At 39.0% G+C, this 19,309-nt stretch overlaps 1 protein-coding gene across 6 annotated transcripts in view; it reads left to right on the top strand.

The window, feature by feature from the left end:
- CORIN (corin, serine peptidase) overlaps positions 1–19,309 on the top strand; it is a 136,729-nt gene that overhangs the window by 104,629 nt on the left and 12,791 nt on the right. For all 6 annotated transcript variants that reach the window (XM_054064705.1, XM_054064707.1, XM_054064704.1 and 3 more), the window contains 4 exons: positions 1,985–2,092; positions 9,503–9,616; positions 12,057–12,167; positions 13,833–13,962. In XM_054064705.1, coding sequence (XP_053920680.1) covers positions 1,985–2,092; positions 9,503–9,616; positions 12,057–12,167; positions 13,833–13,962 — 463 coding nt within the window. The remainder of the gene's footprint in view (positions 1–1,984; positions 2,093–9,502; positions 9,617–12,056; positions 12,168–13,832; positions 13,963–19,309) is intronic.

Here is a 19,309-nt window from a genome sequence, read left to right as displayed (position 1 = left end):
GAAATCTACTTGAAGGATCAATTTCCCTCAATCTGTGAAAGTCAGTGTTTGAGAATTGCTAACACTACGCCTGCTGCTTGCTTGCTAAGTATTCTTCACTTTTTTACGTATTTAGATGATATATTAGTGCTTTGCTAACCAGGAGAAAGACTCTTGGCAACCTTAAAAAAGCTGAACCCCGTAATACCTCTGAGAAAAATATTGTAATGTTAATGTCTTTGACAGATATTGTTTGCTTTTGGTTTTTTTTTGTTTGGGGAAGGTTTTGTAGAGAGTTGTGCCAAACCATCTTCAGTAGCAAACGACAAATTGCAGGTTTTTTGGCTCAACCATAACACTAATCATTGTGAGTCTGAACATGGAACAAAGGAATGAAATTACCTTGAGTGCTTCTAGATGTCCTTTGTATGAATGAAGAGAGAAGCTGTGCAGCTTTTCTTCCGCAATGGTCATCGGATGTGAGATCAATGGCGGTTCTGATATGCGTTTTCTTTTTCTTGCCAAAATGCCAGTAAAGTAGCTGGGAAAATAGTGAAGTTGTGTGTCCTACAGCTCTTGCAATATTCTGATTTTGTTCAGTTCTCACTTTTCTTCTCCTGATGATCTTGCCACAATCTTGTTCTTGCTCAGAAAAAAAGCAATGGACTAAAGCTAGTTAGTCTGTAGCTCTTTTGGTGAAGATATATTGCTGTGAATATACTAGAAAGAATCATAAAAAAACAGTGAAGCGTTTATAGTACCATTTTTTCAAGCAAGGTCCATGTGCACACATACCACTGTGAGGATTTTATAAAGAGGTGCAATACCATATTAATGAAATCCTCTGTCATGAGGCTCTTGAGAGACAAGGAGGTAATTTCCCTCTATGACAGTGGGGTGATGGAATGGAATTCTTCAGTTTTACACAGAACTGTATAGGAAAGGGAAACTAAGATTTTTCCACAACAGGTGAGTTAAAGAAAAATGAAGTATTTTCTTTTCTCAGGTATCAAATGTCTTAACCCCCCCTCTGTGTTATTAGATCATTTGACTTTCAAAGGTGACATAGAATGGTTGTATTTTAAATATACTACTGCACACAGGACTAATGTGTTCTATTTCTAGGCATAAACCCTGTTTACTTATAAAAATTGTAATTAAAAAAGTTTCTTACTTTAATTAGATGGACTCTGTGTAGTAAGTTGATTCACTGCTTATTGATCACCTTAGTGCTGAAAGAGGTATTGTTGGAAAAGTTTAAAATGTTTATTATTACAAAATATAGGTGATTTTCCAACTTAGGCTATAATTGGTAGAGTTATTACAATGTGCTGAACTGCTCAACTTCTCTCCCAGTCAATTCTGAATCGAAGAATACAGCTGGCCAGGACAGTATGCATTGTAAACTTTAGTTTTTTCATAATGAGTTATACTTAAATGTTACCATTCACATACCTTTTATGATTTGAATGTTATTTGCTAAGGCTTCTGAGTTCATTGGTGATATTTTTGGTACAACTGTTTATTGACTCCTAAAACTTACCCAAGCAACTGCATGATAAATATCTGGTGTTTTCATTAATCCAAATAGCCGCATAATTGCCAATACAAATATATTTGTGCTGGGGATCGCTCGTACTCATTTCAACACATCAGATGTTCTATTTCTGCTTCACACAACACAAAAACAGTAAGATAAGTAGCTCAAAAATCCATGCCTACAATCTAACTACTGTATGCCAGTTATTTGGCAAAGCTGTAAAATTTGACAAAGAGTAGCATGTGAGGAAGAGCTCTGGAATATATTATTCCACTCCATTCCACAATGCAATTGTTAAGAGTCTTGACTGCTACATAGTTCTAGTTCAGTATCGCACAGGCTTTCTGTTCCTGTCATTTACCCTTCCAAAACAGTCACAGTGATAAGTGCATAAGTACTCATGTGATGATTAAGCTTGCTTGTTATGATTAAGTCGTGTTTCTCCCTGTTACTTGTCATTGACAGAATGTTCACCCAGTCACTTCAAGTGCCGTTCTGGGAGGTGTGTCCTGGCATCCAGAAGATGTGATGGTCAAGCTGACTGTGAGGATGATAGTGATGAGGACAGCTGTGGTAAATAAATTTGATCCATTGGATCTTTGAATGCAGAATAGTTGAAGCATTAGAAAATTAGTTAGGTTTTTCCTTCAGTTATTTGAACCATAGCATGACAGTTCAGAAGATAAAGCCTCTTTTTCTGTAAGAAAATATGGGGTTTTTTTAGGCCTACTGGCAGTAAAATACTTTAGCCATCATCCTTCTTGATTTATGTCAACACAATTAATGATATTTGGTAGTTTAGGTTCTTTAACGGTATTCTAGGATGTTTAAGTATTCTTTTAATAATCAAGATAAAAAATGCTGCAGATCTAATTCTTTTGATATTGCTACAGGTTCTACTGAGGTAAAACATGACTTCCTGGCAGTTTAAATTTTTAATTCATAAATACAGTTTAAAGTGTAAACATGGTAATAGTCTTATTGTGATGTATTGATAGAAGGTCTGTGTTACTCAAGTGGATTCTGTACTGCAAGGATCAAGAATGACATGTTTTTCTCAGATTGATAAACCTCAAGCTGTAAACACAAGGTTAAAGTGGTAATCACAAATTTTATTCTCCAGTACATTTCTGAGTTTATTTATGCTAGAGATGCTCTTGACTCTATCCTTAAGGAGATTTATTGAGCTTGAGAATAACCAACAAATCTCTTGATCGCTGTTTATTACTGTGTACCATGGCAGCAAAAATCTGAGAAGGAAAAGGAAGTTCATACTATTTCTTTATGTGAGTGAGGTGTAGCCTCTGTGGAGTTCTGCATGCTGGCCTGGCAACCCTAGGGGAAAAGGGGATAATTATAAATTGCTAAGGATTTAGACAAAAATTGTGAGTATGAATATGGTACTGAATACATTTCAGAAGAGTAGAGCTAAGGCACCCAACCTGTTTTTTATTTAAAGAGAGCAATTAAGATGGAAGCAGTTTGTGTGAGCAGTAAAATTTTGGCAATAAAAGACTTTCTATTCAGCTGCACAAAAATAAAACAAAATCCAATACCTGAAGACTAAAGCTAGGCTAAAATTCAAGCTTGTTAGCTCTACAAAATGCTTCATTTTAAGAACAGATTTTTTTAATGACTGGAGAACCAAGGGGTTATTTACTGCTCAGGCATGATATATTCTTAGTGTCTGGGAGTTTTCAAATCCTGCTTGTATTGTCTCTCTTCTTCCATTCCCTTCCCCGTGTAAAAAGAAAGCAAAAAGAAAAAAATGTACGTGCACTGAAATAGGATTTAATACTAGATCATTCTTTTTTTGAATTATAAAGGAAAGGCAGAGCTTGTAATCTCTTTACCTTTGAATCGATTGTCTCAATTTTTCTCCCTGTGAAATATTAGTAGAGTCATAGAATAGTTTGGTTGGAAAAGACCCTCGAGATCATCAAGTCAAACTGTCCCTGTCCACTGCTAAACTATATCTCTGAGCACCTCATCTACATGTCTTTTAAATACCTCCAGGGATGATGACTCAACCACTTCTCTGGGCAGCCTGTTCCAGTGCCCGATAACCCTTTCGGTAAAGAAATTTTTCCTGATATCTAACCTGAACCTCCCTTGGTTTACCTTGAGACTATTTCCTCTCATCGTATCACATGTTGCTTGGGAGAAGAATCCAATACCCCACTACAGCCTCCATTCAGAGGGTTTTAGACAGTGATAAGGTCTCCCCTCTGCCTCCTTTTCTCTAGGCTAAACACTCCAGTTCCCTCAGCTGCCTCTCATAAGGCTTGCTCTCCAGACCCTTCACCAGCTTTGCTGTTCTTCTCTCAACATGCTTGAGCACCTCCATGTCTTTCTTGTAGTGAGGGGCCCAAAACTGAACACAGTGTTTGATATGCGGCCTCACAAATGCCAAGTACAGGGGCACAATGACGCCCAGTCCTGGTGACCATGCTGTTTCTGACACAGGCCAGAATGCCATTTGCCTTCTTGGTCAGCTGGGCACACTGCTGGCTCATGTTCAGCTGGCTGTCAACCAACACTCCCAGGCGTTTCCCCGCCAGGCAGCTTTCTAGCCACTCTTCCCCAGGCCTGTAGTGCTGCGTGCAGTTGTTTTGTTCCAAGTGCAGGACGTGGCACTTGGCCTTGTTGAACCTCATCCCATTGCTCTCAGCCCATCAATCCTGCCTATGCAGATCTCTTCATCCAGATCACTGACAAAGATTGAACAGAACTGGACCCAACACTGAGCCCTGAGGAGCATCACTTGTGACTGGCCTCCAGCTGTAAGTCCACTTGCCACCACTCTTCAGGCCCAGCCATCCAGCCAGTTCTTAACCAAGCAGATAGTGTGCCTGTCCAGGCCAATGGCAGCCAGTTTCTCAAGCAGAATACTTCGAGAAACACTGTCAAAGGCTATACTAAAGTCCACGTACAGTACATCCTCAGCCTTTTCCTTGCCTACTAGGTGGGTAACCTTGTCATAGAAGGAGATCAGGTTAGTTGGCAGGCTCTGTCCTTCATAAACCCATGTTGACTTGGCCTGATCACCTGGTCGTGCTGTGTGTGCTGTGTAATAGCGCTCAAGATGATCTGTTCCACGACCTTCCCTAGCACCAAGGTTAGACAGACAGGCTTGTAGTTCCCTGGCTCCTCCCTCTGGCCTTTCATGTAAATGGGTATAACGGTTGCCAACCTTCACTCAAGTGGAACCTCCCCAGTTAGCCAGGACTGCTGGTAGATGCTGGAAAGAAGTTCGGTGAACACCTCTGTCAGCTCCTTCAATAACCTCGGATGGATCCCTTCTGGCCCTGTACACTTGTGAATGTCTAATTGGCTGAGCAGGTCTCTAACCATTTCCTCTTGGATCACTGGAGCATTGTTCTGCTCTCTCTCCCTGTCTTCTGGCTCAGGAGGCTGAATATCCAGAGAACATCTTAATTCACTATTAAAGCCTGAGGCAAAGAAGGCATTGAGTACCGCAGCCTTATCCTCATCCTTTCTCGCTGTTGTTCCCCCTGCATCCAGTAAAGGATGGAGATTCTCCTTGACCCTCCTTTTGTTGTTGATGTATTTGTAGAAACATTTTTTATTATCTTTCACACAATTGGCCAATTTAAGTTCTACTTGGGCTTTAGCCCCTCTGGTTTTCTCTCATTTTTCAGCACATGGGGACAGCCTGCTCTTGCGCCAACAGGACTGCCCAGGGGTCTTTATCTACCAGCCTTCTGAACAGTCCAAAGTCTGCCCTCCAGATGTCCAAGGTGGCAATTCTGCTGACTCCCCTCCTTACTTCTCCAAGAATTGAGAACTCTGTCACTTTGTGGTCATAGTGCCCCAGTTGTTCTCCAGCTGTCACATCTCCCACAAGGCCTTCTCTGTTCACAAACAACAGGTCCAGCACGGTGTCTTCGTATTCTGGTCATTAACTTCCCTAGTTGAGTCAGCAAGTTGTCTTCCACACTCCAGGAATGTTCTAGACTGTTTCCATTCTGCTGCATGATATTTCCAGCAGACATCTGGTAAGTTGAAGTCCCCTGCAAGGACAAGGGCTAGCGATTGAGAGACTTCTCCCAGTTGCTTGTAGAATATCTTGTCAGCCTCTTCTTCCTTTCTAGGTGGTCTATAGTAGACTCTCACCACGGTATCTCCCTTATTGGGCATTCCACGGAGTTTTACCCATAGACTCTTGACCCTATCATCTCCATCACTGAATTCAAGGCAATCAAAACATTATAGATACACACTCCAGTGTCTGAGGGATGTTGTGCTACCGAGGCCCATTGATCTGCCTCCTTAGAAGAAGTGGGGGTTCGTACTCCAAGTGACAGCAAAGATGCAGAGGTTATTGGTGGGTTAGAAATGACAGCAAGTAGTCACTTAGAAATTAAGACTGCTCCCCTCAGGAGAGGGTATCTGTTGTTCAAGGGAACCTGGGAGGCTGAGGTTGACACAGGGGACACATGCCTGCTGCGCTAGTCGGGAACTTGCTGCCATTCCCCTCTATCTCCTAAATTTCTCTCTTCAGGTGGATGGAGAGGGGATGGGGAGACCTCTGTCACACAAGGCATGCCTGCCTGATAGGTCTGAGACAGGGAGCATAAAGCATTGTTCCAGTAGTCAGTCTGCCTCTCATGCTCCCTGATAGTTCTCAACCTGCTCACCTCCTCCCTGAGTTTGTCACCAAGCAGAGGAGTTCCTCCACCCAGGCACACCTCCCACAGGAGAATTCCCCACTGGTATCTGATACCAGTGTGAGGAGTGGGGCACGCCCTGCAGCCTGATATCTCGGTGGCAGCGTGCAGCCACTGGGGCTCTGTCTGGGAGGCTGGTGCGGAGCTTGTAGAGGCCTTAATTTTCTGCCAAGTGGACACCATGTTCTCCTGGTACTTCTGGCCAAGGTCCAGTGCCCTGCCCACATGCCCTCCTTACGTGCCCTTGCCTGCTTGAACTGCCTCGCCCTTCTGATGTGCCATGCCCTGTTTGTCTGCACCTGTTTGCCATGTTCCTGGTCATTGGTGCTCCCTAAGAGCTATTTAAATCTCCCTCAGATGCTTCTGGGAAAGCACCCCATCATGTTAGCTTCCCTCATGAGAGCTGCTGTTTCTGGGGTTCGGGAATCACCTGCCTCTGGCTCCCTCCTAAAGGTTCCCTCGCTCTAGGGACTGCATGTCTGTCTTGATCTAGCACTCAGCTGCAGAGTTTACCATCCCTGCCGCTGATTCTCGCCAACTGAGATTCTTTGATTGCCACCTATGATTGCCAACTGATTCTTTGTTGCCAGCTGTTCTTAGAACAGCTCCTTAGAACACTAAACGCTATGTGTCTTTTAGGATAATTTTATTCTCCTAGAGATTAACATGTGAAATATTGCTCTAATGTATAACACTCATTTCTTGAGTGGATCTCTCTCTGTCCCTGTAGTCTAGGCAGAATGTCACTAGCCATCAGCAGAATTCATATCACTTTCTATAAATATGAAAGATTGTATCTGCTAGGAAATTACTGCTGTCAGAGTGACATTACATTGACCGGAGTAATGCAGTTACTGGAAAACAGAAAGTCCTTGTAGAGCTCCAGAAGTAACTGACCCTGACTTATTCATATTTCATGTGCGCAAGACAAAATAAAAATTTGGTGATCTTTCCACGTGTAAATGACTAGCTCACATTTTATTAGATTTGTCCTTTGAAATTGTTTTATACCATTAGATAACGGTCAGCATTTAAATTAACAACCTTGCATTTGAAGTGCCTTAAATGACAGTCATAGAGCAACTTCACATTGCAGAGAGAAGACTGGGAAAGACTAGCTACAGCTTTGGATGCTTAAGGTACTCTGGCCAAAAAAGTAAGGTAGACCAGTCCAAAGAGACTAAGGTATATTCTGGCCATGCAAAGTTGTATTCAGCACCTACTGTCTCCTCCTGTTAGTAATCTCTCTTACACTTTCACATGATCTTTGTGATAAGAAATCTCACCCATTCAGTTGCAGTGAAATCCTAAGGCTGCTGAACAATGCCTCTGGCAGAGAGCAGAATAGGGTCCTAGAAGACTACTAAAGAAATAGAAGACACAATGTTCAAAACCAGTATTATCTTTCATGATTTTCTTTAATCTGACTTCTGACTGTAGTATTTTATTTGCGAGAAAAATGTGGTGGTCTTCAGTGTTAGTGACTTAATAATAATTTCTTAGGGAATATATGCGTGAATAACAAATGGTAAGTTGCTTCATGTGTTGAAGGAGAATGAAGGTAAGATCATATGTGAATCTCTATCTCTTTCTGAAGCAAGGTTTGAGGTGGGGGTAACGTAAATATGGATAATTTTTCCTACCTCCGTTTTCACTTCCATTTCATTGTCATTAAATTAAAAATGTAAGTCACATAAATATTTAGAAAAGAAATAAAATTACACAGAATGGTAGATGGCTTCTACCTACAAAAGGGTGTATACGAACGCTAAATTCAGTAAGTAAGCAGTGAATTTTTCCTGAGGAATTGTCTATATTTGTTGATGTTGTACTCAAAGATAAATTTTGGAGAGTGATGGAACACTTCACAGTGTAACAATATACTGTGGGGTGAATGGGAAAAGCAAACATATTCAATTAATTGTAAACACTGCTAAAAAATGCAACATTCAGAAATTACATTTTTTTAAGCTTTTTAATGTCATTTTCGCATCAAGTTCCTAACACGACTGACATTCTTTGTTCTTTATTAAAGTTTTTGTTTGGTTTCAATTAATTTTTCATTAATAGTTATCACAAAAATTGTCAAGAACAAGATCTAGAAGATTATGATATGCAAGAAACTTCTTTGATGATGTGGAATTAGTTTCACTGGTTCAAGGCTATTTATTTCTCTATGCTGTAACATTTATTTACACGGCTCTTTCAATCTAAACAAAATCAAGCACTGTGCGCATCCAGTTACAGTTATAACATGAGCAGATTTTTCCAGTAATCACATGAGTTTGTAGCGATTCTCTTAAGTCACATTTTTAAAATACTCAGTTCTGAAATAACACTTACCAGAAACAACATATCTGCTTAGTAACTTACTGCTGATGTGCTGCTGTAGTTTCAGGTCCAAGCAAACGGAGATGCTATTTCAAATGCAGTTTGTGAGTGTATAACTCAACTTGTGGGGACATCAGGGCTGTCACCTGAATTTGAGCTTGGATTAAATTAGAACTAGCATTATCATCTGTAGAACAGGTCAAACAAGGCAATCAAACCATCTATTTTAGTCAGGAGGATGCGTTGTTGTTATGACTTTCTATAAAACCAGAATGTTGGCTGTGCAGGACATTAGTATATCAAAGTATTTAAACTGGTGTCACAGTGGAGTGTTGAATTCGTTGATGGAAATAAATAGTGAAATAGAACAAGATAAAACACTTTTCTGAAGTGTGCCTTGGGCCATTCTTAATTTCCTCCTGCCGACTAACAGGAATCTTTCTGTCAAAGCACTTAGACAACAGTGTTAGAAATATTCCTCTTGAAATCAGAGAGGTGAGATAGTAGGACTTTGAAGAGATAGTAATACAGTGTGTTCTCTGCATAATAATGAACCCTCATGAAGATCCATACAGCCATTGGGCCTTTCTCATCTTTTCAAACTGGCTTGGTCTCAGATGGGAGAAGGAAAACTGTGGTAAATACTTACAGCATCTCTCTACCTTTCATTGTGATGGGCATTAGATTCTGTATCAGCACTGCCAGAAAAAATTACATTTCATGTTATTATTTAAAATGCACTGAACTATTATGAAGTGTTATATATTTTATACCTAATTTATTAAGTGTGCCCTGTGACAATTATATTTCTGTTTCTTCACTAGTGACTATTCCTGGTAGCTTTTAAAATTTATACTGCGAGTGAAAATATTTTGAGTGTTTCAGGATTATTAAAGAAAAAGAAAATGTTTGATTTGTTATTGCATGCAAATGGTTCAAAACTATGCTTCTCTGCCTCCAGGTTGTAGAGAAAGGGGTCTTTGGGAGTGTCCTTTGAAGAAGCTGTGCATCAAACACACTATGATCTGTGATGGTTTTCCAGACTGCCCTGACATGATGGATGAAAAGAACTGCTGTAAGGGCTTATGCAGTTTGTTAGTCCCATAAAGAGCTGGTCGCATTTTGGGGGATCTTGGGGTGCAAAATAAATGAAGTAAAAGTGTTTTATGCAGACAGAAGGGGTTAGTCATTCTCTGTATTTCCTTTTCATTTTTGCTGCAGTGTCATCCTGTTGTTCACATCCTTGAATACTTGCTGTCTCATTCATCACTCTGTTCCTCTCTTTCTCTCTCCCTCCTCCTTCTTATGCATTTGTGCTTCTTTTCTTTGTTCCTTATAGCTTCTTGATTCTTCTTCCCAACTTTCTCAATTCTATTCCTTATAGGTTTGTTACTCACTGCTCTTTTTTTCTTAATTGCCACTTAATTTTCCCTCTGACCCGTTGTTCAGTAAATTTCATGTGTCCCTGCTTTATTTGTTTTCTCTTCTGCTTGACATCTCTTAGACTCAGTCTCCCTACTTGGCTCCACATTCTACGATCCAAACTGTGATGAGTATTAGATACACAAAACTTATTATGGTATACTGACAGTATGGACATACTCTCCATGCTTACAGTGTAAGCTGGCACAAAGTGCTAACAATGTGCAGTAGGCCCCATGGTCCCCTCTGGGAGATGCTTTGTGTTCTGTTTCCATTACACAGCTGACTAGTGGATTGGGAAGAGATGGAAGACATGCAAATGGCAACTGCTTTGCCAGGTCCCACCCTGCATACAAAGCTGGGAGTGGGTCCCTAGAGATATTAGCTTCACTTTCATGAACATATTAGTGATACTCTGAATTCTCTTATTTTGAGAAAATGTGGTGCATGGGCATGTCCCCAAGACAGGGAACTGGAAAAGACATTCTGGGTGACACCGCCTGCACAAGATGCTTGGTAAACTTGGTTGAAAGCTGAAATTTTCATTCTCTGGGCAATCTCTGTATTGCAGCATTTTTGTTAGGACTGTAGGATATAACTATACAATTTTTTAAAAAGTTCCTCCTGAGTCTCTGGACTTCTTTTGGTAAGGACAGGATGGCAGGCATATTTTTATGTGCTACATGGAGTGTATAAATATATTTGCGAAAATGTTTGGCAGCCTGCATATCTAGATCTAAGTTTGTTTCTTTTAGAGAAGAGGCAGCTCACAGAATGTTTCTTATTTTTTTTTTTTCATTTTGAAGATTATACCATTTGACTTCCACATGGTCTGTGTGCTGTAATCTGAAAAAACAGCAAGTGGTATTAAGCTGATTTGCTCATGATCGCATATTAAGGTCATGGCAGAGAAAAGATTCTCTGAGGGCTTAGGTTAAGCCAGTCCATAATTATCAGACTATGTTTCATCTCTGCTTTTGTGTTGAGGCTTTCCAAAATGTGTTGGCACTTGTATTGGCATTCCAAAATGACAGCGAAGTTTTCCCATCTGAGTGCTTCCAGCTTTTGAAATACAGTCTCTACGGAAGGCAGAGTTAGAGAGCTTCTTCTAGTTTTGCACATTTTATTCCAGAGTCAGAAAGATCTCTTGTGTCAGAGTAGGCAGCACTCCTTGCTCTATCTGTATGGCTTTCACTGTGGTGTAGAGTTTTTGCACCAGTGGTGCAAATAAATGCTCGGTTTGTATGGCAGTATAGGTGCTATACAATAGCCAGACATCGGTATAACGGAATGCAGCTCCTTTCCATGCATTCTCTCCCCTCCTACCCTCCTCCAGCTCTCAAAATTCCTTCATGGAGGGGTTTATAGAAGATGGAAGAGAATTGTCTTAGAGAGGAGAATACTGTAATGCTACACTCTCGCCTTTTGGGAGGGAGTTTGTTATGGTTGGGGGAAAGCTTAAAGTCATTTGCAAATGGAAGCTTTTGTGATTCCTGCACTGGACAGAGATTGAGGAAATCCCTGTCTAATGCTGCCACACGCATATGGTGACTGACTGTGAACTGAAGCATGTCTACCTGTACATCAATTCACCGTCTCTAAAGTGGAGGTAAAAGTAATTTCATGATTTTAAATAGCAAAAGAGTATCCAAAAGAAAATGTAGAATTGCTGTGGATGAAAGGAAATACATATACGTTACAATATATTTTTTTTAAATAACATGAAGAAATAAACAGATTTGTAGCAGTCTCTACAAGCATGGAACACAGTATTTTCAGTTAAAGCTTGTGGGAGGCTTAGGCAAGTTTGACAGGACAAGAACACAAATGATACTAAGTAATCACAGATCTTGCATTTCTAGATACCCTTCTTTCTCTTCGAGTTGTGACACTTTCTGCCACCGTGTGGCAGCAACCACCTTCTGCCTCAGTGATCTCCATCCTGAATTTTGTTGCAAATCTATCATCTCAGTTGTTTGCTCCGTAAATCTAATTTGTGCCTACCTTGATCCTTCTTAATTTTTTTCAATCTCAATGTGAGTTTCACCTCGATCATTTCTTTCTCAGAGTGAAACATATTTTTGTCCTTGCAGCATTTTGTGAAGAGAGTGAACTTGAATGTGCCAACCATGAATGTGTTCCACGTGAGCTTTGGTGTGATGGGCAAGCAGACTGCAGTGACAGTTCAGATGAATGGGATTGTGGTAAGTCTCCATGGTGGTGCGCTCTGCCTGGAAGAGGTGCTTGGGTGATGGTAGTAATCACTGGTGATTTGATTTAGAATACAATTGCAGTGGTGGAGAGGAACTTCCTTTATTGCCAAGGACGCATTGGGTTGAGAGGATAGCAAAATGTACAACATGGTTAAAAGAGAAAGGAAGGGCTCAGTATGAAATGTCACAATGCAAAGATAGAAGAAAAGTGACATGACAAAGAACTTTTAAAATGTGTAGCTGGTATGACAATCTGGAAGGCATTGTGAGTAGAAGAGAGAGTAGGAAGACATTCAAATGTAGAATTAATTTGGGCAAAACTTCTAAGCCTTGATTCTGTACTTGTGAAAATCAAGTGTGAAATTCCCACTGATAGCAGTGGTGCACATTCAGAGCTTATGAGATGAAGGTGGTCTGACTAGGTCCCCTTTGCACTGGCTGAAGACCTGCAGAATGATGTAATCTACTCTTGCTATCTATATTCAGATTAAGCCTCATGCTTTTGTGTATTGTTAAAGTAGAACTCTCCAAGTATTAGTCTTTAAATAAAAATGAAAGTGGATTTCAAAAAAAATTGCAATGAAAAGAAGCAAGTTAGTGGTAGAAGAAGCAGCAGAAGAAAATGATAGTATGTCCACTGAGATTTCAGTTAGTTAACAAGTACTTCTGTACGTGACTGTAGTTTATAGTACCAAGTTTTGAGACGCTTTGTATGTCATTTCAAACACAGAAAAAAGTGTACTGTGGCTTACAGAAACACGTATTTTTGTATTCATATTGAAGTAGATTGTGTAAACATTTTAAAACATTTAACATTGTATAAACATTAATAAGCAAATGCTTTTAATAAAACATGCACAGAGAAGAGTAGTTCTAGAGATGCATATTTGAAAAGTAACATACTAGGATTAATATGTACCTTTCTCATGGGGTGAGTGGCAAGAGCACCTTCAGCATACAGGAAAAATGCAGATGACTGACGATGTGAAGATTAGTACTATCAAATTAAAAGTGAGAGGAACAGTTAAACTAAAACCAGTGTATATTTGGGGAAGAAATGCACACAACCCAACATCTTTTAAAGGATCCTAGAAAGGGAGGGATGTAAATTTCCATTTTGGTACATTTTGAGAAGCTTTTTGTGTGTGATAAAAGCAGTTCAGTTTTATGTACAGATTAAGAGAGAAGCAATGGTCAACAGTATTTATTTTCATTCTCTAATTACACTCGTATTATTGTGACAGGAATAGTGCATATTGCTGAGGGTCAAATGATGGTATCACTCATGTCAAGCAGCATTTGTCCCACAAATTACTTTAGTGATTTCACTTGGACTATTTGTGGGGTAAAACATCATTTAACAAGATTAAGGTTATCAGAAACTTACATTAACCTGTGCTAGTGTGTCAAAAGTATTCTGGTTTATTCTAATCCTCAAGATGCCTTTGTTGTTTAGTATCTCATGTTGTTCAATCTTAGCAAGGTTCTGATAGCTGTGGTTGCCTTAGATTTAAATTACATAGCTAATGAACATATAAAATCATAAAAGTGCTGGCATCTTGGAAAACTCTTTTGAATGTAGCTGTATGTTTTCAGTATGCCATTGGTAAAACTAACTATGTGAACTAATAGTTAAGTTGTTCTTTTTCTTTGCAGTTTCCCTGTCTAAAAACATGAATTCCTTGATGCTCCTGACCATTCACAGGTCAGCTGCTGAAAACCATGTTTGTGCGGATGAGTGGCAAGAAAATTTAAGTCAACTGGCCTGCAATCAGATGGGTTTAGGGTAAGGTCAGTAGTTTGTAGCATTGATGAATTTCTTAGGACAATCGGAGTGCTAGAGTTAGATTTGAATGATCATTGATCACTGCAATGTTAGTCCTAGTATGGAAATGGTTCACAGAGAAAAGAGGTAATGAAATTTTGTGAACTGTGGCAGGAACAAAAGCTCACTAAGATCTAGGCACTTTCACCACTTCATAAACATTACACGATTGTTATAAAGAGCGTGTTGAAAAGATAACGATGTCTCCCCAAGCTTCAATATTTGAACTTGTAGTATTACTGGGGCTCAGAATTGTTTGTCAATATGATACTTTGTGTCGTCCTGAAGAATTAAAGCAGACTTGTCTTAGGAAACACAGGAAAATTTCTCTGCATTCATTTGTATTCTGCAATAAGTACTGTGATCTGGGCAAGTGGATACATTTAACTTGAGCATGTCTGAACGATGAGTTGTTGAAGATAGAGCTTTCTGTGTGGAACTCAGAAAAAAATAATAGTCCCTATGAATCTATCCTGCGGTACACACACTGAAGCAATAGCTGCTTTATGGAACAGTTGATGCAGAATAAGTGTTGAGTAAAAAACAAGTTCATCTGCTTTGATACCCAAAGCTGAAGTGGTTTTTTTTCTGGCTAATGTGTTATTACCAGTAGGGCCATGGGGACATTTCTTAGTAAATACCGATTCTGTAAAGGACAATGCTGAATAAAAATAACAGCAAATTTTGTCAAATTCAGTGACTTGTTTCAGCAGGGGAAAAAAAGTTGAAATGTTATTTGGTTTCAGCTTTTTAAAATTAAACACTTAAAATTTTATTTCAAAACAATGTTTTTTGCTGAAATGTGCCCTGCGTCTTTTTGAAATTAAAAGCTACTTAACCTTAAATGAAGGACTTGGCATTTAGTTTGAAGTTGAATTAAGACTTCCAGCTAAGAAAATCTACATTTTATTTGAAGTTTTAAATTTAGGTGGCCTTTTTAAAGTTTAACTACAAAATTATACCTTATGAACCCTATAATGTGCAAAAATTCAAGTAACAGAGAAAAGCAGGCATATACATTTTTTTTTTCACATAATAGGATTGAGTCTATCATTTAGGTCATAAGACTGTAGGCATTTTGAAACCTGAAAATATCACAGCAATTACCTGCTTTCCACCAAAAAAATGTAAGAACTATTTAATCATACATCTTTTAGTTTTCTGTTAATACTGTGAATCTTTTAAATCTCCATTTTCTATATCTTCATTTTAATATTTCATATTAAAATGTCTGATTACTCTGATTTCAATGCTGTTAAAAAGGTTTAGATGTCTTACCCCATATTCTATGGCACAGCCATGGCTTTATAGGATTCCGGTCAAGATCAAGAAACATCTTAACCTGTATGGAAGTATAGACAGGAAACAGATGTTGTTCCAGCTCTGAAAAAGGTCTAATTTGTATTATATTAGTGCCCATACACATGTTATTAATTATCTGCTGGCATAACACAAGGCTTCCTTGTTGAAGCCTTCTGTCACATGGGGATTAAAACAACGAAAATATAGGAGCCAAACAGAGGAATATTATTGCTACTTTGAAGGGAGAAGGAATCCAGTTTATGGATTATATTTTATTCTAAACTTGAATTTAATACATTTGAGATAGTTTTCCACAGAGGGATAGGGAGAATGAGGTATTAAAACCATTACTGTACGGAAGTACCCCAAATTGTGTTATTTTTAACAATGAACAGAATATTAACTTCATAACCTAGAATTAGTCCCTGTCTTCTGTGCTGGTTTGGGCTAAAGCAGAACATTTTTTCTCTGACTTTTTAGCCTGACATTTACAGAATCATAGAATAAATGATTTGGGTTGGAAGGAACCTTAAAAGTCATCCAGTTCCAATCCTCTGCCATGGGTAGAGACATCTTCCACTGGATCAGGTTACTCATAGCCTCATCCAACCTGGTTTTGAACACCTCCAGAGATGAGGCATCCACGACCTCTCCTAGCAACCTCTAACATCACCAAGGTTATGGCCCAGTGGTGTGCAGAGGGGCCGCTATGCACACCTATTCCTATGTAAATTAAGGTGATCCCAGAGCTGCTGGTGAAGGAGGGACTGCTTGTTGGGAGGTGTGGACAGGACAGGTGACCCAGCCTGGCCAATATTCAATGCCAGATAAGTCATACTTGGTATAAAATCTTGGGGAACATGAGGACTGGGATTCTCTCCCCCTTTTCTTCGATGATGGACATTGAGGGAGGACCTCACCTGTCTGTCTGCCCCTGAACCCCTCCATATGTTCCTGAATCCAACTCCCACCTGCCACTGAGTCCAGCCTGAGACTTTGCTACTGCAAACAATAATGTCTTGCCTTCCTGATTTTATGAGTGACTGATTTTGTAGAATGATCAAATAAATTTTTTTTAATTGCCTTAGATTGTGGGGAATGGCTACATAAGGCTGAAAACTGTTAAATATACCATCTTTCATAAAAAAGGGAGAAAGGAAGATTCAGAGATTTACAAGCTAGTTGCCTAGCTTTGATTGTCAACAAAATATTAGAGAAGCATAAGGTTTTAATGACAGACAGAATATATTTATCAATAACAAATCATGTCAGATTCACTTAATTTATTCCTTGAAAAGGCAGAGACATTGTGACGGGGAAGAAAGAGTAGATGTGATATATTTTTAACTTTCACACTATGTGAAATGAATTTTTGAAATAAGAAGCTACAGACAAAGGTGAAATTATATGAGATCATTGATGATTCATTATCAAACCATGAAGAGGTATCAGTGTAGGGCTAAACACAGCCCAGTGTGTCTGAGGTGATATTCACTGTTGTTGTGAGTCACTCGGACAATGGAGTGGAGAGCACACTTGATTTGTCAATCAGCATCAGGCTGAGAGGATCTGAAAACACTTTAGAGGATGGGATTAGAATTTATACATTTTTTTGACAGACTGGACAAATGGCCTGAATCAACCAGGAGTGTTTTATGTGTCATCGCTCTGGTATATTCAGCTTGTGTTAGGTTTTGGCTGGATGGGGAGAGTTCAGAATAAGTCTGTGGGAGTGACCAGGGACCTAGATAGCCTGATCTGTGAAGAAAGGTTGATCACTCTGTTGGTTAATCAGGGGGAAGGAGGTATAGGAGCCTTCAAATACCTAACAGGCTGCTGCAAAGAAGCAAGAAATAAGCTGTTCTCCATTTCCAGTGAAATGTCCATGGGACAGAAGTAATGATCTTAAATAACAGTTAGGAAGACTCAGAACAAACATTAGAAAACGATTGCTAACTGTAAATCCTGGAATATATTGCTTGGAAATGCTGAGGGATCTCCATCATTAGAGATTTTTACAAACAGGGCAGACAAAAATCTGTTAGAATTTAGATATAGTTGATCTTATTTTGGGTTAGGGGAATGGAATAGGTGGCCTCATAAGATTCCGTTTGGCTGTTTTCTGGCAGTTAACTATTTGGGTTAACTGTTTAGTGGAAGAACTTTTTTCATAGGTCCCAATCCCATTTCATTCTTGAATATAGTACAGGATCTAATGAAAATCTATGTGAAAGACACTTGTCTTTTATTGCTAAGCTTGATATTTCTAACACTTCAAATGTAAAGAGGAAAAAATAATAAAACACTGCTGTTTGTTGTATGTTTACTTAACTATGGCACTTGGAGAAAACCATAGACTGAGACTATAGGTACCCTAAAGTGTATTCGTTGAGCATCATGTTTGAGCAGTTTGAGCTTAGAATCTTCAGCGTAGTTCTTTTTGATATGAAGAGTTACTGCAGAGATTTAATATGATGCTGAAAGTCTCAGACCCAGACACTCACACCAGCTTGAGTCCTTACTCTTCCTCTAATGTTTTTAGCTCATGTTCTCTCATTCTGTGACAATTCCCAGTATGCTCTAGTCTCTACAAAATGCTAACCAGTGTTTCCAGCTTTCTTCAGCTAGAAATGAGACTCTTAGGTGCCCTTCATTCTGGCTACTTCTAATTAAAATAGATGAAAGGGGACAAGTGGTGGTCCTTGCCTATCTGAAAGAAAACCTTGTGTAGACCTCATCAAGAGAGGATGGTTTGATTCTACCATATTGATGGCTCTATAAATGTTTATAGAAGACATTCTAAAGACATAACTTAGGGCATACTGGTTTTGAGTGCAGACTGTGACCACCAAGAAAATAAGAACTAGCTGTAATTTTACTTTTAGTAAGTATAATGTCTTGTATTAATAATTATAAAATTTCACACAGGCTTAAGTATCTTGTAGGATGTTGCCCTGATTTAAAAGTATATATCTGTTTAATGATGGTTATAGCATTAGAAGTTGTAATTCAGAACTGCAAGTTTTGGCTAAATAATCTGTTATTTGGGATGATATAGATTAGGATCCATCAGGTGGCATAATATTTGAACCTTTTTGTGCATTTCTTAGTCACATATTTGATAGATGAAGTATTTTTTAAGGCTACTTAAAATGTCACTGTACACAGTTACAAAATGATGAACATAATTGTTCACAGAAGATCACAAGGCAGAATATTATCCTAAGGAAAGAAGTTTGTGTGTGTTTGGTGGGAAGAAAAGTGGGAAATAAGCAAAGAAAGGAAATTAAGAGAGGAGAGTTTTACATGTTTGCTAAAAGCCGGCACTGAAGAAGAAAGCTCTTTTTGCAGCAAACAGGTTTCTCTAAATGAGGAAAAAAACCAGTCTTTAAAAATGCTGGTTATTATCTGCCTGCCCTTTCTGAGAAGTAGATCGTGAAATGATATTTGTGTGATATGCCCAGAGAAAGTTCTGAAAAATAAGTCCTGCAATGGCAGGACGCAGGGCCATAACCTCAAAGCCTAGTTAATTCTGCCAGCCCTGTTGAAAACATTTCCATGTGGTTTCACTGACAACTTTACCATAAAACAGAATTCTTTGATCTTTGTTAATTTATACAATCAAATGGGTAAAGGACACTGCAGTTTTGTAAATATTTAAAAAGAAATATAATTAATACTTAGAACTGAACTTAAAGAAAAACTAAACCTGGCTGGCATTACTAGGTGCTGCCATGAGAGACTGGGTTCAGAGGCAAGTTTTAGGATACATAACAGTTTTTCTGAACTTTTCTCTGTTTTTCATGCCGTAGTATTTAGAATTTGGCCTCTGACCAGTGTTCAGGAGAGCAGTCGATGAAATTCTTTGTCATTGACAAGGATTGATGGCTGATCAATCGTGGATGGTTCTGTGCTCGAAAGTTGCATGATTTGTAAAGCAATTTTAAAAAAAGAGATTCTTTTTTCCATTTAGCAATTGAGATTTACCAAACCAGCAATTACTTCA

Source organism: Cuculus canorus, chromosome 4 (assembly GCF_017976375.1).
Source record: "Cuculus canorus isolate bCucCan1 chromosome 4, bCucCan1.pri, whole genome shotgun sequence".
In the NCBI taxonomy this organism is placed as follows: Eukaryota; Metazoa; Chordata; class Aves; order Cuculiformes; family Cuculidae; genus Cuculus; species Cuculus canorus.
This window is presented reverse-complemented; position numbering and strand designations above follow the sequence as displayed.